Genomic DNA, 21961 nt, shown 5'->3' with positions numbered 1-21961 from the left:
GTTCCTGCTGAAGATAAATATCGATCAGTAATAATTACTGCATATTAAAAGGGCATCCTAGGGTGAATGCTTTCTAATACGGCTTTGGGAGCCAGCAGGGTACAACTTGGTTTAAAACGACGTTATATTTTAAGCTTCTGTTCAAAAATTACGTATGGCCCTGTCAGTGGAAAACTGGCCAAAAGACCACCTCCTGGTCGAATACCCTTATTGTATTGGTGACATTTGGTGGCTTTGCCCAAAGGCTTCTGTAGCAAATCTGTTTATTTTCAGGTGGCCTCCAGGAAAGGAGAGTTAACACTTATCACAAGTTATTGACAGATAATGGATTAGGATCAAGTCTGTTTCTTCCCAAACTTCTATGACAGGGGGCGGCTATGAATCATCGAGATGTCAAGGTTGAACCTGTAAGAATTCAAATGGGTGCTCTTCTCCAGAGACAGAGCCTCATTCTCGATAACATTTTTTAAGTAGCTGTATTCATTCTATTTAGACCTAAGGCTCAGAGAGGTTAAGTATTTTAACGAAGAATGTTTTACACATTACTTGAGCCCAGGAATTCCAGACCAGCCTGAACAACACAGTGAGACCCTGGCTCTACAAAAAATAAAAAATTAGCCAAACCTGTTATTTCACATGGTATCTCACACCTGTGATCCCAGCTACTCAGGAGGCTAAGGCAGGAAAATCACTTGAACCCAGGAGTTTGAGGCTGCAGTGAGCTATGATCATACCTCTGCACTCCAGCCTGGGCATCAGAGCGAGACCCTGTCTCTTAAAAACAAAAAAAGAAAAGAAAAAAGAAAAATAATTTAACAATATGATATGAATTTTTTTTGTTTAGGAAACAAATTGTAAATAAATAAAAATATATTTTATATATTGTCTATATGTTTAAAGGTGTCAGGCAGAGCCAGGGATTTCAATTCCACACCCTCCACCCCGCCCCCTACCATGGTTGTTTCAATGAAATTTACACCCTCCCCCAAACTTCTGCCACAGTGCTTTCTACTCAGGTTTTTCTGAATGGATATATGAATAACATGGAGAACTTGGAGCTTCAGTGAGTCAGAGGTTGAAACCATAGTTTCTTTGATACTTGTTTGGCTTTATAATTCTTACTTATCTTTCATAGGGACTCCTCAAAGCTGAAAGAAGTAGACAAAGCCAACCTCACAGTAAAAGCAGAGTGCAGCAGACAACAGTTTCATCCAGATTAAAAATGAACCGGCAGCCTGTGAAAGACCGCAAGGCACCATGGATACCCCCAAACCCCACATCCCCACCAGCATCTCCTAAACGGTATGTGAAAACTCAAGGGACCATTTGTGTATGTGATTCTCTTTTTCCTCCACATATCAAAGGCAACCTGTAGCTTATAAGGAGCAAATGAAGTAGTAGCCTTAATGTTTTCCATTAAACAGAAATACTTTTTTGGGTGAGTCATACATGAGAAGTCTTTGACCGGAAGCTTATTGGTTCCTTCTTCTGCCTGACTGTGGTTGGAACACCCTTCCATGGGCCACCCCAACACCAGGACATGTGTGATTGTATGGAAGATGGTGGGCTTCCCTTCACTTGTCTTTTCTGCCAATAGATTCTAGTAACTTGAGGCCAGGGACTGTGTCTTTTTTATATTTGAATGTCCAGTGCTAGACACATAGTAGGCATTCAGTAAATCTTTGCTGAGTAAATAAATATATTAAAATAATTCTAACTCCTAAGTCAAGATAATTATGAACTATAAAGCCATATAGATCTCACCAACACTGTCTTAGCTGCAGGGAGCAATTAGGGTAATGTTGACGTTACTGTCTTGTCATCCCCATTCATAGCACATTAGAATGAGAAGCTGCCATTCCACAGGGTTAGAGAGAAGAGGAGCAGGGTCCGGTTAGGTGGAAATAATCTTTGGGGGAATCGGTTGAAGATAAAGGGGAGCTTGTTTACCGTGAGACAGTAGTTCTTGAAAACACAATGGAAAGGCCCAAGAGGTGGGACGGAAAAAAGGAAGAAGTAAAAAGCAGTCATGTCAGGGGAGAACAAAGGAGAAGATAGGTGATTGCAGGGTTCTGTCTTTGGAGCCATCAGAAGTCAGGGTGAGCAGCCGGGTGGAAGAGAAGCCCCCTAAGATTCCAAATGAATGTGAAGGAATGGCTGTGCTCATCCATCCACTCTCATTTTCAAGTTAAGGAAACAATGTTTAGAGAATTTAATGTCTTATTCATGTAACAGCCAGACCTAAAATCAGGTCTTCTGATTTCATAATGTGCTTTTTTTGTTTTTATTACTCTATTCTGTTTTCTGTATTTTTGTATACAAGTATTAATATGGAGATGTACATTCAGTTGGTAAGCTCAATGGTTGAAGTTTGTCTTACAAACCAAATATACAGTGGACTGTCTTTTGGAGTGCATGTGTGGTGGGTAGAGGAGGCTGGGTAAGGCTTCCAGGCTCACAGTGCTGTTAGGCCTTATAAAGATACAGAGTTGCCTTATAATATGGAATGTGATTAGTGATCCAAATCTATATATTGTAACTGAGTTTTGTTGACACTCACCCAATATTCTGTAATTGATCACTGTTTCTCATTTAAAATGGTGATGGCTTCTTTGAAGCAAAGGAGAATTTCTCCCCTTTGACACTGCGCCTGAGTGCAGGAGGATCTTACTTTTCATCACATTCAGCTTCTACCGTAGGGCCGCATGCTACAGATCACCATTAATTTAATGCTGTTGTCGTCTCTGAGCTGGCACCTACTTGGATGAGTCATTGGATACGGAGCGAATGATGACAAAGGTATGCTTTTCTATTTTTTTCAGTGCCGCATGGCTAAAGGTGAAGTCTAGCCCCAGAGATGCCACAAAAGAGCCTCTCCAGCCAGAAGATCCTCAAGAGGAAAGTCACCTGACAGGTGCTGTTGAGCACGAAGCAGCCAGGTTTGTGCTGGTATTTTTCAGATCTTTGAGAATTAAAGAGCTCCTTTTACATAGACTTGGAAGTGATCCCTTTCTTCTCTTTCCTATGTTTAAAGTTGGTTATTTAAAATGTAGGTTATTTTTTAAAATAGAATAAATACGTAAAATGTAGTTTATTAAAGTTTTCAGTCAAACTATATAGCTTATAGTGAGCTCTTCTATTTTTTCTTATTCATTCATAAATTATATATGTGTCAATTATGTATCAGTTGCTAGTTTTGTATATGACACTGTTACGAGCTCTATGGAGACTTTAAAAAGGGCAAAAAGGCCATAATCCCAGCCCTTGCTTATTTATAGTCAATAGAAAAGTTATGTAATTAACTATAATTTAAGATAGAACATGGTATGTAACCTGGGAACTGAGAGAGTTTAGAAAGGAGAGAGTGTTACTTCTTGCTGCAGAGGTCTAGGCTTCATGGATGGAGATGGAAATTAAACTAGGACCAGAAGAACAGGCAGGATTTCAATATGGGAGATGAGATGAACATTCTGTAGGAAGAGAGCAGTGAAAACAGGTGTCTCTGTATTCGTTTGGCTGAAATTGTTCTTACGATTATGGGAAAGCAAACATGAAAGCAGTCCGTTAAATAATTTGACAGTATTCATATACCCTAAACCCAAAGAATCAAAGCACTTTTACATACAGCAGAGTTGTTCACAGTTAACGTTTCCTTTTTGTTTTTATCTGACTTCACTGTGCCTGTATGGCTCCTGGGGGCTCACTGTTTGTCTAAACTTGAAGGTATAGCAAGGGTTTTGTTTGAGTCTAATAAGAAACCCTAAGTACAAGTGATGGCTAGTTTTCTTGAGAACCTGGAGACAGGTTCTCATTGCATTGTGCATCAGTGTTTTTTGACCTGGAACACGTTCTGGAGAGCTCTAGGGGTACGGAGAGGTTATGTTACCTACTGAGTACCTTCATAGAGCCAGGATTGGTGCTCTGTGGGGGTCCTGACTTCTGGTCTGTTTTTGTGATGATGGCACTCTGCAGTGTCGAGGCAGAATTGGTTTGACTCTTGACTGTCTGCTAGGCTCGCTTGGCTGGATGCTGAAACTTCCAAAAGATTAAAGGAACTAGAAGAATTAAAAGCCAAGGAAATTGACAACATGCAAAAACAGAGGTAAATATTTGCTCCTGAGGCAGGAAAAGGTAAGCAGGCCTGTTCTACATCTCTATACGTTATGATAAATAGAGATTATTTAGGCCTAGCTACACTTCTTATGTGTATTGGCTTTCTGCCTCCTTAAAAGACTGTGAAGTCACTTAAGAAGCCAAGTAGGGAGCCAAGACTGGAGCTCAGGGAAGTCCTTACTCTGCCTTGAGGTGAGTTGGGGTGACTCTTGATACTGTTCTCTAGGCTTGACTGGCTTGATGCTGAAACTTCTAGAAGAACAAAGGAACTGAATGAGCTCAAAGCCGAAGAAATGGATAGACTCCAAAAATTGAGGTATGTGTTTCCTTCTTAGGAAGAATAGTGGATGTTTGCCTGTTCTAATTGATCGAGATCTAGCAACCAACCTGGAATGAATGAATACTTGCTTGTCTACCTGTATATTATACCATATTTTTTGCTAGGAAATGCCTGTTTTATGTGGAGTTTGGAGGAGAACTGAAAAAAAATATGTAATTGTGAAGAAGTTCTGTCTGAAAGATCAGAGTCTTATGTGTATTTGTTTGGACTGCCCTCAAAGGTACTTTTCTCTAGCCAGATGTCAGCCCTTCCAAGGGCAGAAGATTAGTATGATGCATATACATATTCTGCTCATGTGAGTCAACATATAGCTACTTTAGTTTCACGTGTTAGCTTGAATGCAGGCTATGGTTTTCAAATGCGGTTCCCTTTTTCTATTGACTCCATAAGTGTTTTCGAAACTGTAGGCACTATCGGTGTAAAGAAGCTTGTTAAAAGATTTAGTCCAGCTGCTGCTGCAATTGCCTCATTTTTCCAACTCTGGTAATTCACCCTGTGGTCACATTAACAGAATACTCTCTGAAACCTGTGTACATTCTGTCACCATTCATGATGTAGTGTTCAGTCTCAGGTTAGAAGGGCTGTGGGTATATCATTAGAAGGCCAAGACTTTTTGTCTGTAGTAAAGACTTCAAGTCATACAATCCCAGAATCTTGGGATTTGAAGGATCTTTTGCCCCGAGCTGATGCTTTTGGCTCCTCTCTACTGTCTCCACTGAGAACTGTCCAGTGTATTTACACACACCCTCTGTGATGGGATCGTCACTACTGTCTGAGGGAATCCATTTCATGGTCATTTATAGCTAAGAAGGTGTGACCTTAAGCTGTGCTGAAATTTGATTCTCTGTGACTCTTACGCACTTGTCGTTTGGGCCATATAGCAAAAGCTTCATCCTCTGTGTCCCGTTTATTCCTCTGTGTGTTTTTACTTCAAAAATTAAACATATCACACATATAGAAGAACATACTAAATGCACATATGGCATCCAAAATATTACAGAATGAACATCCACGCACCACCATCGTAAGCCAAGAAATCAACCATTGCCACTGCTACAGAAGTTTCCAGCATATCCCTCCTCAGTTGTCCTTTCCCACCAGAGGCAGCCACTGTCCTGATTCTTGTGTTGATTTTTTCATTAGTCTTCTTCATAAATCTGTCATCTATGTGTGTATCCCTAACAATATCTTGTTTAATTTTGAAAACTGACAAACAGGCACAAATCTAACTGAACAAGCAAAGGGGCAGTGTTGCTGGTAGTATCAGATGAAGACTCCTAGGGGAAGACAGGTTGAACAGAGTCTGGATCCTAATCTGATTTGTGCTTTCAAGAGAATTTGTAGGTGCCCTACTCAGGAGGTCACTGAGCAGGGTCAGGAGTGAGTCCTGCACACACAGGGCGTCCTCCATCTGGAGGGCCTGTCGGTGAGCCAGGTCCATTGGACTTCGGGAGGAAGCCTTGTCAGGAGAGGGGCTGCGCTGTAACACACGGCTTCTCAGCTCTTTCTGGTCAGCTACTGTGGGGATGGGATGAGTATCCTTAGCAGACAGCAGGTCTGCAGGGAGTAGCAGAAACTTCATCGGCAAAAAGGCAAGACAAGCCAGGAATCTAGGCTTAGACCTCCCATCTCCCATATTGTGTTGTAATCTTCTTCAGTTTACTTGCTTGTTTTGATGGAGCACGTGCTAATGTAACTGCTTCTTTTTTTTTTTTTCATTGGAGACAAGGTCTCACTATGTTGCCCAGGCTGGTCTTGAACTCCTGGGCTCAAGCGATCCTCCTGCCTTGGCCTCCCGGAGTGCTGGGATTAGGCATAGGGCACCACACTCTGCTTAATTTAGCTTCTTGAGAAAGGATAATGGGAATAAATCCTTTCAGACCTTTCAAGTCTGAAAATGTCTTTGTTTGCTGATAAACCTTACTACTCTCCATTTGCTGGTAGCCTTACTGGGTATAGAAGATTATTTTTATTGGAAATTTTTGATTAAACTTTCTTACTATGAGGTAATCATAGAGTCACACGAAGACCCAGTTTCCCCAAATGGTAGCCTCTTGGGAAAATACGTCTCAGTACTACAACCAGGATATTAACATTGGTATAGTCCAGATACAGAACCTTCCCACCCCCAAGGAGCCCTCATGTTTCCACACCCACTTCTCTCCTACCCCCATTCACTGCTTGGCTAAATATCTCCTGGCAACCATTCATCTGCACTCCTTGTCTATAATTTTGTTATTTCAAGAGTGTTATTATAAGTGGACTTGTGTAGTATGTAACTTTTGGGGACTTCTTTTCTTTACATCATTCTCTGGGAATTCATGGAGCTCATCACATGTATCAGTGGTTCATCCCTTTTTGTTGCTGAGTAGTATTCATGGTGTGGATACAAACAAACCATAGTTTAACCATGTACCTCTTCAAGAACATCTGAGCCTGTGGTCCCAGCTATTTGGGAGGCTGAAGTGGGAGAATCACTTGATCCTGGGAAGTCGAGGCTGCAGTGAGCCACGGTCATGCCGCTGCACTCCAGCCTGGGCAACAGAGCAAGACCCTGTCTCAAAAAAATAAAAAAGAACACCTGAGTTCTTTCCAGTGTGGGGCTGTTACGCATACAGTTTCCGTAACAGTTGTGTACACGTATTTGTGTGAACGTAAGTTTTCCTTTTTTCCTGGATAAATGCCCAGAGGGCAGTTGCTGGGTTGTGTGCTAGTGGTGTTTTGTTTTGTTTTCTTCCAAACTGCCATCCTGTTTTCCAGAGCGGCTCTGTCTGTTCCCACCAGCAGTGTTGGAGGGATCCAGTTGTTCTGCATTTCTGCCCACACATGGTGGTGTCATTCTGCTTTCCTGTAGGCGTTTTCATGGGTGTATAGCGACCTCTGAACATCTTTGCATGTACTTGTTTGCTCTCCACTCAGTCTTTGCTGGCATGTGGCCATGGGTTTTTCTGCAGTGTTTGGCTGCAGTCGAGCAGTTATTTTCTAAGTTTTCCATCTTTCTAGACTGCCCCTTTCTTGGTTCTTTTGATAGAGTGAGCAGGCTTTATTTGCATTGGAGACTTCTTTTTTGTCTGTGCCTGTTGGTGTTTGGGTTGCTGGCTTCTCCGTTACCTACTCTGGGATATATGAGGCCAAGAGAAATCCCAGAGCTCACTGCTCTGTCATTCTTTTGGTCCCAGTGTCCCGAGGTGATGTGCCTCCTCTACTTCTCTCCAAATCCTCTTAGGTGTGCGTATTCTTAGTTGTAATTAACAGGAAGAAGAGGGGAAAGTACATTTTTTCAACCTCTTCAGAAGCAAAAATCTGAGCATTTCTGCTCATTGTCTTGTTTCCAATGAGAAATCGGAAGTGCTTTTGATCCTTCTCTAGAGACTCACAGACTCTGCTTTCTCCCCTGGGTAGCTCAAATTCATAATGGTAGGACTTATTATGGGTGTGTTTTCATTCATCAGTAGACCTTTCAGTCTGGCAGTTTATTTCCTTTAATTCTGAGAAGTTTCGTGCTTTGTTTTGTACTTTTTCTTTTTCTTGTCTCTGTTTTCTCTGTTCTTTCTGAAACTCCTGTTCTTTGATGTTGGACTTCCTTGATTGGTCCTCTGATCTTCTTATCTGTTTCTTCCTGTTTTCTTTCTCTCTTTCTCCTCTTCTACCTCCACCCCTACCCTCCCTCAGTAGGAGATTTCCTCCAACTTTAACATTTAACCTATTGAGCTTGTGATTTCTGCCACAGTGTTTAAATTTTAAAATTTAAAAAATGTTGAGAGCGCTGTTATATTCTCCAAATATCTCTTACTCAGTAGTCTCATGTCCTTGTTTATGGATACAGTGCTCTTCTCTTTCTGAGTGTATTTACACGTTTGCCCTGCCTTTTGACCTACATAATCTTTTTCTTTCCTTCCTCAGATACCTAGTAATCTTGGCTATCTTCTCATGTTTAAATGTAGGGGGAGTGATTACTGATCAAAAACAGAGTATGTGGGTTGCCATTTGTATTTTAGTTTTTTAAATAATTGTTTCTATTGTGGTATAATTTACATATAGTAAAATGCAAAGAACTTAAAGGTACAGTTCGATGAATTTTGACAAATGTATGTCCCTGGGTAACCAAAACACTAATCAAGATAGATAATTTGTGCTTCAACCTAGAAAGTTCCCACATGTCCTTCTTGGTCGTTCTCTACTCCACACCCCCATCCCTCACAGAGGCAGCTGCTTTGATTTCTTTTACTGTAGGTAGCTTTGCCTGTTCAGACTTTATATGAGTAGAATTATCAAGATCTACCCCATTGTGTCTGGCTTCTTTTGCTCAAGAAAATGTTTGCAATTCATCCACGTTGTGTGTGCGTCAGCATAGTTCATCCATTTTAGTGCAGAGTAGTATTCCACTGTGGGAATACACTACATTCTGTTTGTTCACTCTCTTATGAATTGGCATTTGGGCTTTCCCATTTATAGTTAGTATGAATCAAGCTGTTACAGACATTCTTGCACAAGGCTTTTTGTAGATATATGCTTTCATTTCTCTTGGGTAAATGCCTAGGAGTATGATTTCTGGGTGATAGGATAGGCAGTTGTTTAATTTTATTAAACGAGCCATATACATTTTCCAGAGTAGTAGCATTTTATACTCCCATCAGCAGTGCATGCGAATTCGTTTCTACTGGTTTCACATCCTTGCTAACAATTGAGCTTGTCAGTCTTTTAGTGATTCTGGTAAGAATGTGGTGGTATCTCCTTGTGATTTTAATTTGTGTTTCCTTGATGAATGATGTTGGGCACCTTTTCTAGCGCTTATTGTGAAGTGTCTGTTCAAGTCTTTTCCCCATTAGAGTTTTTTTTAAGTGTTGATTTGAGTTCTCTGTATTTTCTGGATATGAGCCCCTTGCCAGATATATGTACAGCAGATATTTTCGCGCAATACTGTGGCTCACCCATAGATCTTCATAATGGTGTCTTTTGATGACTAAAAGTGTTAAATTCTGATTAAGACCAGTTTATCAATTTTTCTTTTCTGGTTAGTCATTCTTGGTGAACTAGCTAAGAAATCATTGCCTATGTTAGGGTCTCAAGGATTTTCTCTTATATTTTCCTTCAAGTGCTTTATAGTTTTACCATTTATTCTTATATCTATGATTCATTTATAATTAATTTTTGTTTATGAGATGAAATACTGATCAAAATTCATTTTCTTTAATGGATATCTGGCTATTCCAGCACTGTCTGATGAAAGTAACACCTGGACTATTTATTAAGGACACTTAGGTTGGTCTTCAGGTCTTTCCTTTGGCCTGCGTCAGACTGCCCAGAGAAGTTTTCTGATCTTTGGCTCAGAGAGTAAGAATCAGGATGTTGCTATCCTAGGAGTCGAGCTAGGGAAGGGGGCTGTGAGTCTAATAACACAGCATTCAGCCTGCATACGTGATCCCCGCCTCTTTTCAGTATGGTACCTACAGCCTCAACTGTGATTGGGTGCCCCTAGTCAAGAGGCCCTCACACAGAGAATGAGCCATTAGACTTCTCCTAGAGTTGGAAAGAGGCAGCTGTACAGTTGTGTGAAGTAAGGAAAGGGATCTAGGAGTGTAATTTCTCAAACATCATTTGGCTCTTCTCAGTTTTTAAACCACCCCCTCCCAGCTTAGCCCAGGCCTAGATGTACCTGGTACTACCAGTTGTGTGCCTGGTTAAGTCAGCAGTACAAATTGTGTGGGTTCTGGTTTTTCCCACTACTGGCCTTAGAAGTCCACTTCCTGTCTATGGGCATACCACCCTGACTGCACCCGATCTTGTCTGATCTCGGAAGCTAAACAGGGTCGGGCCTAGTTAGTACTTGGATGGGAGAAGTCAACTTCCTCAGTTCAGCTAAGTTAGTTATCACTTTTGTCCTTTGTTTTCCAGCACCATTTTTTCCTTCTTTATCCTTGTGGGTGTAAAGCTAACTCTACGGTTGTTTTAGTAGAATTTGGAGAGGGAACAAAATTAGTTTCTTTTGTTCAGTTTACGATCCTCTTTAGCTGTTAATGGCAACCATTATTTTTTTAAAGTGTACTCAGTGCCTAACACACTTCAGATGTTACCTAAATCTTTGTGCATAAAGTAAGGCCTAGGATCAGCACTGTCACATCACCTAGGAGCTTGTTGGAAATGCAGACTCTCAGGCCTTACTCAGACCAACTGAATTGGAATCTGCATTTTCACAAGATCCCCAGGAGATTGGTGTGGCCATGAAGGGTTAGAGAAGCTCATGGTCATTTTATCTCCCTTCAGCTGGAGTGGTAAATAAATATGCAAAATAGGATATTTTATTGCCTTTGATTTTAATTTTCAATTTTATTTCTAAATAGTGTTTCTGCCACCCAGTTAGCAGACAAGGTAGAGGAGGCAGTTCTGGATCGTTTGAAGCCTCTCTTGATCAAGGCCCAGGTAATCTAGTTCATTTCATTTGCTTGCTTTTTGGAAGTTCTAGATTTAAAATGAGTTGCTACAGAGGTTTCATGGATCCTTTATAGGGCTAAGTGTCTCTGTGGCAGCTGGAGGATACCCCCAGACCACCACACACTACTGATGTGCCCTCCATTGTGGAGAAGGGATAGAGATAAAGGGACAGGGGGAAAGTCCTCCTTTTGAGAAAGTTGAGATTTTAGTTTGGGAAACAAGTTGGGATTGTAATCCCTGTTCCAAATGAAATAGATCTGTTGGTGGAGTCAGTGTTCTAATAGCAGCTTTCACTCAAATGCTGTGTTTTTTCACCTCGATGGTTTGGAATGATAGGCTCTAGTTTTCCAAAGGAGAGAGATATTAGGACAGCTTCTGTGCACAATCCAGTACTTTCTTGAGGGTGAAATTATAGATGGTATCACCAAGAGGTTGTGCCATCCTCCCATAAGCGGTAAGCTCAATTCTATAGCCAGACCCTGTAGATCCACCCTGTAAATAGAAACAAACGTGTGTGTATGACTAGATGAGGCCACAGAAGAATATTGTAAATTTAAATGGGATGAATGACATTTGGGATCCCTAAACAGGCCACTGAACTTCTCTATTCTTAGTTAAAGAAATGTTAAATTTGTATTAGAGTCCATGGAAATCTCAGTAGCGTAGAACTAGGAAGACTCTTAGAAATCAAGTAGTCTTGAGCTGTAGACTAGCTGAAAAAAAAAAAAAGAAAAGAAATCAAGTAGTTCAACTTCCTCATTTGATCATTGAGGAAGCTGTGGAACAGAGAAGTTGAATGACTTGCATAAAGCATGCAGCTATTCTGACAGTGTTTACAGAGTTGAGGGAAGAAAAAGGCTGGAAAGCCAAGATCAATACGTGGCATTTGTTTCCATGAAGACAAAGTGCTTGGAATTGCTGCAAAAAGTCTAATGTAGCTAAAGCTGATGAATCGTTCCACACAAATTATTCTGGTAATAGAATTCATTTGTACTAATAGGAGCTGTAAGTTTTTATACTCCATGAATGTATTTGTCTGTTTTAATAGAGAGTGAATTCTGCTACAGAAGCACATACTCATTTGAAGGATGGCTCATCAGTAAACATAGCCACAGCCCAGCCTGCACAGGAGGTATGCGTTGTGTGGTGCTGGCATTCTGGTATTATTGCTTGATAATGTCTTTAGTTGTAATGGAAATGAAATACAGATTACTTTGCAAACACTCGATTATCCTGCTCGAGAAGTATGAATATTATTTTTCACATTTGGCATGTTAATTCTTCCAGTGTATTTTTAGTACTTAGACTTAGGTCAGCCTTGCAAACAGGGCACAGAAATCTTAGAGCCACAGGTTTGTGTTAGTGGCTCTGTCCCTCTGGATCACAGAGTGTCAGTGCCCTGTGTGGCCCTGAATGTTGATGGCCTGCGGCAGAAGAATGGCTGCCCTCATTTCCTTTCATTCAGCCTAGTTTCACTCATTACTGTCCTAATTTTCTTTATACTTGGGGCCTAATATTTATTGTTAGGCAAGCATTTTGAGTGCCTAATATGTGACCAGTATCTGGCCTAGTAAAGAGAAAAAGGTGGCCCAAGAAAAAAATGAAAACATTTGAGAAAAATAAAAACACATTTTCTTGTTGTCCACCCTGTATTCTTCCTCTGGAGGACCTGTTTTTAATATTTGTAAAAGTGTTTCTGCCTTGCCTAGACTTAGAGCTGCAGAGCAGAAGGTGCAAGTTGCATCCATTTAATCTTTGTGGAGTTTAGAAAGATATTTATTGCTTTAATTGCCCAGAGCAAGGAAAGGAAGCTTCATTCCAACTTCCTTCTTAGGTTTCAGAGCAGAAGGAAATTGGAATGAAGCTCCACTGGCCCTGTGACCTTAGGGACAGGAGGAAGGTAGATTTCAAGAATGTGTCCCTATTCTGATTATTAAGCAATATTTCAGCTGTAACATATTTTCATAATCTCTGTGATTATGACTTTATTGTTCCAAGGTTTTATGACATAATCTGATGTGAGGTGAGGCTTCTAAGACTGAAAGCTAAACGTCAACATTTGGCCATTACAAATTCAACTGTGTTACGGCTTGGTGTTTTATGCAGCTTGGCCACTAAATGATACATATTTTTTTTCTAGAGGAATAGTGAGGCTAACATTTAACCCAGAGAGGCCACTCCATACTGCACTTTAATATGAAAGGAAAATGAAGTGATTATGAATGCTGGCAGTGAAATAGACATGTTCAAGTATACTAGGAATGATCAGCCTTGTATATTAGAATTATTTTGTAGGCATTACATGATGTTTAACACAATTTATTGAAACAGAAAAGTAACTCTGTAGTATTTAGAATACTGGACTGTTAAATAGCAGCTTCACTGCAGAGTATTCCAGGCAGCACCATCAAGAGTCAGTGTTTACAAACTGAATGAAAACAAACAAAAGCAAACAAACTCATCAAAGTTGGCATGGTGAAGGAGAAAACGGTTTTTACTATGTTAACTTACAAAAGCTGGGAGACCTCGAACACAAATTCTGAGTATTCTCATCTTTAAAATGGAGGAGACATTTGCAAGTAAAATACAGCTCCTGTAGATTTACTTATAGGCAAGATTTTCTCTCATATCCGGAAAAAGCTCTTGTAAAGGTACCATTGTAACATATCTGTCTATTGCTGCTACTATTGTCATTAACTAAACTTGCACATGAAATATATATTTTTCCAAAATGTATGAGTTATGTTAGAATTAAAAGTTATACATGCATATGTATAAATTTTAAATAATTCAGAAGAAGTATATGAAAAGTTACACCTCCCCACAAGCAGGTGCCGTATGCTGTTCTATACTCTGCTTCTTTATTTATAATATATTTTTGTGCTCTTTTCGTATCATTGCATTGAGACCTTCCTTATCTTTTCTAATGGGACATAGTATTTTTGGTGGTCCATTCTTTATAGATGGAAAATATATACATGCAAGCATTATTGGTTGTCTCTGATTTTTTTGTAATTTTATTATATTGGTTATTGAGTTTGATTTTTATTTCTTTAACTTTGACGAAGGTTGGACATTTTTTCATATCTTTATTGGCCATTAACATTTTCATCTGTGAATCATTAAAGGTTTCTTAAATTGCTGTAGCTATAACCATTCATTGAGTGTCTTATTTCATGCCCAGCACTATGCTAAGTGTCTCAACATGCAAGCTCTTATGAAATCCCTACAGCTCTGAAATACAAGATTATTTCCATATTACATATGAGAGGATTGAGGCCCCCAGAGGTCGAGTAAACTTGCCCAAAGTTGCAGGCTTATGAGTGGGCAGAACCAGAATTTAATTCTAGAAATATTTCATCCTATTGCCTGATATAATTAATTCCCCCAGCAAACATTCTTTGCAAAAGCCTCTTTCAGGACTGATTATAAACATGTATTCAAATCAAGAGAAATACAGAGCATGTAAAATTGCTTTGGAAACTGGAAAGTGCTTTTTGAATGTACAACATAGCAGGTCAAGAAAGGCTGGTATAGCTCTCCCAGATGATAGATACGGAGTTTCAAAGACAAAGAATCCTGAACTTCGTGATGTCATATGAACAGACGTTTTCACAGAAGCACTGCGCCAAAAGAGAATCATTACATCCTCTGGAATGTGTGGCCTGTAAAATATTGGACATTCTCCTGAATGTAGCAAAAAGAAGATATTTGTTCTACCAACTGGAAAAACAGATGATAATGATAATTTACATGGACAGTCATGGTATTACTTGGTTAGTGCTATCATTTAAATGACTGTGATAAAAATCGTTCTGATGTTATTGCTTTTGATACTTACTGACTTAGGAGAATCTTGTTTTACCGTAGAAACGCTGCCATTTGGATCTGTGTGCTGTTGGTTTATTATGATTAACAATAATTTTCATGTTTTTCTGTTTGCATTATATTGCCTTCCCACCCCTAATCCACCCCACACCTCTCCTCCCCTCCCCACCCCATCTTGTAGGTTGCTGCTGTTGATTTTGAATCCAACAACATTCGTCGGCTTGATGATTTTTTGGAAGATTCTGCCCATGAGCTCTGGGCTGTGACTCATGCTAAGATCTTGGGGTCTGAAACCTTAACCACCATTGAGGACAGCAAGGATAGCCCAGATCTGGAGATCATGATGCGCAGAATGGAAGAGATGGAAGTAAGGTCTGGGGCCCCGGGTCTGGTTCACCGCTAGGGGCTGGCTTCTGCCAAGTGCAGTTTCTCCTCATGCCTCTGCAGCTTCATCTGTCAGAGTCACGCAGTTCCAGTTTTAAATCCCTGCTCTATTGCCAACTAACTGTATGACCTTGGTATTGTCAACCCCTCTGATAAGTAGGGAGTTTTAAGGATAAAAAGAGGCATAGAGGATTCAGCACACTGCTTGCCGCCATGTAATCCAGTAAGTGACCATTGTTATTATCCCCCTGGTATCACTGATATGTAATTCCAGAAACTCTGAGACCAGGGCCCGGGCCCACAAATGGAATCATAGACTTTTGCATCTGTCAGCTTGTACATACTATTCAGTTGCCTCCTCTTCCCAGCTGTAGTGTGATCCTGTCAGATCACAGATAATTTTATCTTCTTCAATTTCCATGATACTGCTTCACCCACTCTAACCTCTGGATTATTCAGTGCAGGAAAATGAGATACAATAAGGAAGTAAGTGACATGGCCAAGGTCACAAAAAAATCCTGGCAGAGCCAGAACGAGAATCCAGGTCTCCTGACTCTCAATTCAGCATTTTCTTTTTCGTTGCACCATGATTAAATCTAATTTCTGCTTTGCTGCTAAATAGAAACATTAGAGGAAAAACAATTTTTCTGGGAGGAGATTTGAAAGTTTCAAGAATGCAGTTTACCCCAGTCTTGAAATCTCCCCTTGGCAATAGTTGTCTAGGCCTGGGGTGCTCAAAACAGTAACCACTAGCCACAGGCACGTATTAAAATGCAAATTAATGAAAATTAAACACACTCTAAGGAGTCAGTAGTTAGTGGCTACTGTATTGGACAGGGCACTCACAGAACATCTCCTCACTGCAGCAGCGTCTAGTGGCCATTGCTGGGCTAGGCTGCCTTTATGCTAATTGCTTCATTTGATTTTAGACTTTGTCTCGTGAGCTAATTACTTCCTAGCCTGACAGATGCCCATGTCTGGCAATACGTCAGTATCAGTTGTTTCTGCTGAACTTTTACATCTTTACCAGTTCTGGTTTGTAATGAAACTCATTTCTTCTCATAAATTAAACTTTTTTCTTTTTTTTAAAGAAGTACCAGGAGTCCGTTCGTCAAAGATACAATAAAATCGCATATGCTGATCCTCGTCTCTGGATGCAGGAAGAAAACAATGGTGAGTGTTTCCCCCGTGTTTCCCCTAACATTTTATTCTGAAAAATTTCAAACATACAGAAAATTGAAAAACTTGTAAAATAAACACTCATATACTCACCTTCTCGATTCTACAATTAACATTTCACTCTCTTTGCTTTGTCACGTATCTGTTTATCCCTCTATCCATCCATCAGTTCTTCTTATCTTTGCATTTCGAAGTTGCAGATAGTAGCACACTTTACCCCTAAAATGTGCTTATTATCAACTAGAGTTTAATATTTACTTATGGCTCTTTTTTTCAAGATGAAATTTACAGATGATAAAATGCACAGATCCTAACTGTGCTATTTGGTGGTTTTTGACAACTGGATAACATGTCTGTTATGTAGACCCCTATCAAGATATGGAACATATCACCTCAGAAAGTTCCCTCATGCCCCGCCACGTGGGCATCCACTGTGCTTTCTGAGTTAGCTTTGATTGTCTAGAGTTTCGTATAAATGCAGTCGTACGACGTGTACCCTTTTGCCTAGACTTCTTTCATTCACCATAGTGTTTTATAAATATGATATTTATGTCATAAATATATGAAATCTGTGTTTCTTATTTCCTGTTGCTGTTATTAACAAATTTAAGTTTGTAACAAGTTTAAGCTACATATTTGGTGGCTTAAAGCACAAATTGATTCTCCTATAGTTCTAGGGGGATTGAAATGAGGGTGTTGGCAAGTTCATTCTGGAGGCTCCAGGAAAGGATCTATTCCTTGTTTCTTTCAGCTCCTAAATTTTGGGCTATTAGGAATAAATCTGCTATGAATGTATTCATGTGTATAATCTGTGTGTATATCTTAAGTTTTTCTCTTGGATAAATACCTAATAGCAAACTTGCCAGATCATAAAATTAGTTTGTGTTTAACTTTATAAAAAATTGACAAATCTTTACCAAAGCAGCCTTGTTCCAGTTTCCTACATCCTTGCCAACATTTGGTGTCATCAGTCTTTTTCGTGGTAACCATCCTGGTAAAGGTGAATAATGATATTTAGAACCTTTTCAAGTGATTTTTTTTTTTTCTGGAGACACAGTTTCACTCTGTTCCCCAGGCTGGAGTGCAGTGGTACAATCTCGGCTCACCACAACCTCTATCTCCTGAGTTCAAGTGATTCTTGTTGCATCAGCCTCCTGAGTAGCTGGGACTACAGGTGTGCGCCACCACGCCCAGCTAATTTTTTTTATCATCAGTAGAGACAGGGTTTTGCCTGTTGGCCAGGGTTTTACCATGTTGCCTTCAGGTGACCCACCCACCTCGGCCTCCCAAAGTGCTGGGATTCCAAGTGTAAGCCACCGTGCCCAGCCTCTCAAAGTGCTGGGATTACAGGCGTGAGCCCTCTCACCTGGCCCCTTTTCAGGTGATTATTAGGCATTTGTATATCTTCCCTTGTGAAGCGTCCAGAATCTTTTTTCGTTTTTTTTGGGGGGTTGCTTGTCTTTTTGAGTCGTAGAACTTCTTTATGTATTCTGGGTACACGTTCTTTTCCAGATACATGTTTTTGTTTGTTTTGTTGTTTCTCTAAAATAATTTTAAGGAGATAATTTACATACTTAAATCTCACCTTTTTAAACTGTACAATTCTTTCGTTTTTAGTATATTTGCATAGTTGTGCAACTAATTCTAGAACATTTTCATCACTCCCCGTTCTTCTTTCTCCCACCCTGGCAGCCACCAGTCTACTCAGATAGTGGTTTTACAAACAGTTTTTTTCCCATGGAAAAAAAATGGACTCAGCTGCTTATTTCCAAAATGTTTTATTATGAACAGACATTTTTAATTTTGATGAAGTCTAACTTATCAATTCTTTCTTGAGTGGTTTTTGCTTTCTATGGCATAAGAAACCTTTACCTACTCCTAAGTGGAGAATAGTCTCTTGTTTTCTTCTAGAGGCTTTATGATTTTAGTTTTATGTGTAGGTCTATGACTGATCTTGCATAAAAGTTTGCCTATGATTTGAGGTAGAGGTTGGGGTTCATTTTATTTTTTCCTAATGGATGTCCATGTGTTCTTGTTCCACTTACTGAAAAGACTTTTGCTTTTCTCCTCCACTTTTCAAAATGTATACATATGTATTTGGGCTGCAATGGCTCGGTTATTGTCACCACTTTGGCTGGGAAATGTTACTCAAATTCTGTTTGACTTGTGCTTATCAGTTACTGCCTTACTCAAGAAAAGGAGGAGAGTAAAGTGTGGTTAAACATTACCTCTAAGGAATGTAAGCGCCCTGAGTACTACCCTCATGAAGACAAAAGGAAATGGGGGATGGAAGGTTTACCACAGCAGCCTGTGTGACATGTCATCATGTAAAATAGGGCTTTGAGGTATTGTGTTAGAAAAAGTACTCTCCCTCTCAAATTCTGACCAAAAGATGAGCCATCTAAACAAAATACTAATGTGTTGCCTTTTGTGTGCTCTCTATTTTCAAGTGCTCTGTGCTTTGCTCCTGTTGTTCTCTCTTCCCCTCAATCCTCCTCCAGCCTCCATTTTCATCCTCATATAATAGTCAAGCCATTCTTCAAGGCTGGGCTCAATGATCCTACTCAGCCTGTGCTTTCCCTGGCATCTCTGCACTGCAACTTAGCTCCCTTCCTGGCCCGTGAACGCCCATAGCACTTTCTGGCATGTCCTACCATGTGTTCAAGGTATTTGTGAAGGGGTCTGGTCTCTCTCAACTAAGCCACAGATTCTTTGAAAGCAGAGAGTTTGTCATTGTGTGTTCCTCGCCGTGCCTAGAACGGGACTGGCCCGGCAAGGGCCCTCTTTATCATTGTTGAGTCAGCCCTGGGCATTTTAGCGTCTTTCTGTGTGGAAGCAGAGGAAAGGAAAGTGTTGGAGGGCAATTCGTTTCCCTCATGGTTTGGCCACTGGCCACAAAGTTAGGTTGCATCATGTAGAAGACAGTCTTACAGAGAACTTAGTGTTCTCTGTTTTCAAGGATGATTTAAATTATTAGTCACTATCTGTGACTCTGCCCAGAGTCTAGGTATGCATTTAAAAGGAGCTCTCTAGGACACTAAGAACTGAAATGAGGTTTTGAACACATTCTGGAATCATGGAATTGTTGTAAGTCTCGTTTCTGGTTGTTCTGTTTGTTTAACTTCATCACAAAACCCAATTTAAAGTGATCTTTGCGTTGTGCAGTATCTATGTCTCTTATCCCCTCTGAGAACAATCGAAAATTGGATTGCACTCTCAGTAATAGTTTTACAAAAGCTGACTGATGTCATACTTCTGTCTGACAGCAAGAAATCATAAGCATGTAAATGTGACCCAAGTCGCTTGACATATAGATGCTCCCTACTTCAGAGAAGGACAAATTTTCTTCCTACACTTGAAATACATTTAAAATTATAAATAATTTGAAACTCAGAAGAGCTGTCAAGCCTGCAAGTTATAGTTAATAAATTAATGTTTTGACTATCATCATGCAGATTTTTTCAGCATTGCCCAGAGACAAATTAAATCAACTAATTAAGTGTTCAGGTGTGAGTGGTTTTTTTTTTTCTTCTTCTTCAGTAATCAAAGCATTTAAAGGTTAAAAAACCCAATTGCTTAAGACTCCTTGAGTGTGTGGCTGGGTCCCAGTGGAAGCCGTGTAGCCTGGGGCTTTTCATAGACCTTCTTAAGAAACCTTCCTCAGAGCAAGTTCATGATTTCTTAAAACTGATTCCGCATTGGTTTCTTTGTAACACAGAAACTCACCTTTGCATTGAAAATGAACGTTTTCCCATTGCACTGCCAGCCAACCCTATCATGCTGAAGAGATGTCCCTGTAACTTGCTCTCAGGTTCTTGGCCACTAGGACGGCTCTAAAGTGGACACCAACTGTTCTTTATATGCAGTGATTTTATGACCCTCCTTTTCTAGACCAAAAAATCTCAGCAATAAGTGAAAAGCCTCTGTCTCCTCATCTAATCAGAATCACGAAGACAGTGGATCGCAAGGATCCAGCCGTGAACATCATGTTAGAAAGGCCCTGTAATGGCAAGTAAGTGGCAAAGACACTTTCTGATTTCATTCTAGTTGGTCACCTTTGATGTTATTAGATTTTGAATTCCTGCAGTTCCCATAAGACAGAGAGAAATTCTTCCTTTGAGCAAGATCTTGCCACACTCCAGGATGGCTGAGTAAATAGCATGTTTACAAGATGGGCATTGAATGTGTTGCATCTTAAAGAGCTTTTCCGTGTTCAGTAACATTTAGCTGTTTTTTAATGTGGAAAGCATCACATCAGTACATGTAGGTTGTAGCGATATTCACTGCACGATTTGCTTTAAGAATGCTGTTGTCAAAGGAACGGGTATTCCCGCTGTGTTGAGGGTTGGTTCATTGAAAAGGGGGAGCAATATATGGTGTTAGGATGTTGAATTTTGTTCATTGTGAGAAAGAGAAATCAAGATGAGCCTTTGGCTATCAAACCATGAGGGTAAATTAACAGTTTAGCCTTGCTTACAGATGATCTTGAATGCTTTCATCACTTTTATTTGTTCTCAGTTCCCTGGATGAAAGTGTGGGAACAGAGGAGGGATCAGAGAAAAGAGAGGCCCCCCTGCTCTCCCTTGCAGAAGATTCTCAACAGAAAGAAGGCCAAGCTCCCCTGTTTGTCCCAGCCGGTATGCGGCACAGCATCGGCGACTACTGCAGTCGTTTTGAGCAGTACCTTCGGATCATATCTCATGAGGCTGTAGGCTCCTTCAACCCGTGGCTGATAGCTGAAAGGTCAGTAAAATGTTTCGGTCTTCTGTTTAGGAACCAAGTGCGAAATTTTTGACTTAGAAAAAACTGGAGAAAGGATTAGCCAAGGTCTTATTCCCTGCTTTGGGGCCCTGGAGTTTCAGTGGTTGTTCTTGGGCTAGGAGACAGGCTTTCTATTTTCAGACACAGGGAACCGTAAAACAGCATGGGTGGTGCCATCCACAGGGGTGCTCTGCAGCCTTCTTTTCCTAGGCAGAGGGTCCCAGTCAGCGCGGGCTGTCATCACAGAATACCATCGGGTTCTAGTCAGCACGGGCTGTCATCACAGAATACCATCGACTGCGTGACTTAAACAAGAATGTATTTCTCACAGTCCTGGAGGCTGGGGTGTCTAAGATCAACGTGCTGGCAGATCGAGTGTCTGTTGGGGGCCCTCTTCCTGGCTTGTAGATGGCCGTCTTCTTGCCGTGTCCTCATGTGACAGAGAAAGGGAACTCTGGTCTCTTCTTCTCAGAAGGGCGCTGATCCCATTGAGGGACCTCCATCCTCATGACCTCATCTAAACCTAATTATCTCCCAAAGGCCCCACCACAGATACTACCACACTGGGGGTTAGGGCTTCAACATACGAATGTGGAGGAAACATGGACATTCAGCCCCCAATAGAAGTACAATACTCAGGAGTCAGTCAGTACTGATTTCCTGTTGCTGTTAATGCTAATGTTGTCCCATCAGAGAACACAAAATATTCCTGGGCAGGAAACAGCCATGACTGTGGAATCTTCTTGGTGGGGACAAATTTGCTTTTATCAGTAGCAGGCCTCTGATTTTGCAATATTTTCTTTAACCCTTCTCCTTCTTTCATTATGTGGGTAAGGTAGTTTTGTGGAGTCACAAAACAAGATCCTGTAGCTACTAAATTTTGAAGAATGGGTAGCCCTTTTTTTATGTACAAATACTTAATTA

At 40.4% G+C, this 21961-nt stretch overlaps 1 protein-coding gene across 3 annotated transcripts in view; it reads left to right on the top strand.

Moving 5' to 3' along the window:
* The window catches only part of KIAA0753 (KIAA0753 ortholog), a 64699-nt gene that overhangs the window by 32161 nt on the left and 10577 nt on the right, over positions 1–21961 (top strand). For all 3 annotated transcript variants that reach the window (XM_011958435.1, XM_011958437.1, XM_011958436.1), the window contains 10 exons: positions 1136–1302; positions 2823–2939; positions 4013–4102; positions 4340–4429; positions 10795–10873; positions 11934–12017; positions 14895–15080; positions 16189–16270; positions 20168–20288; positions 20795–21019. In XM_011958435.1, coding sequence (XP_011813825.1) covers positions 1136–1302; positions 2823–2939; positions 4013–4102; positions 4340–4429; positions 10795–10873; positions 11934–12017; positions 14895–15080; positions 16189–16270; positions 20168–20288; positions 20795–21019 — 1241 coding nt within the window. The remainder of the gene's footprint in view (positions 1–1135; positions 1303–2822; positions 2940–4012; positions 4103–4339; positions 4430–10794; positions 10874–11933; positions 12018–14894; positions 15081–16188; positions 16271–20167; positions 20289–20794; positions 21020–21961) is intronic.

Source organism: Colobus angolensis, unplaced genomic scaffold (genome assembly GCF_000951035.1).
Source record: "Colobus angolensis palliatus isolate OR3802 unplaced genomic scaffold, Cang.pa_1.0 Scaffold47, whole genome shotgun sequence".
In the NCBI taxonomy this organism is placed as follows: Eukaryota; Metazoa; Chordata; class Mammalia; order Primates; family Cercopithecidae; genus Colobus; species Colobus angolensis.
The sequence above is the reverse complement of the archived record's forward strand: the minus strand, read 5'-3'. Positions and strand labels throughout refer to the sequence as shown.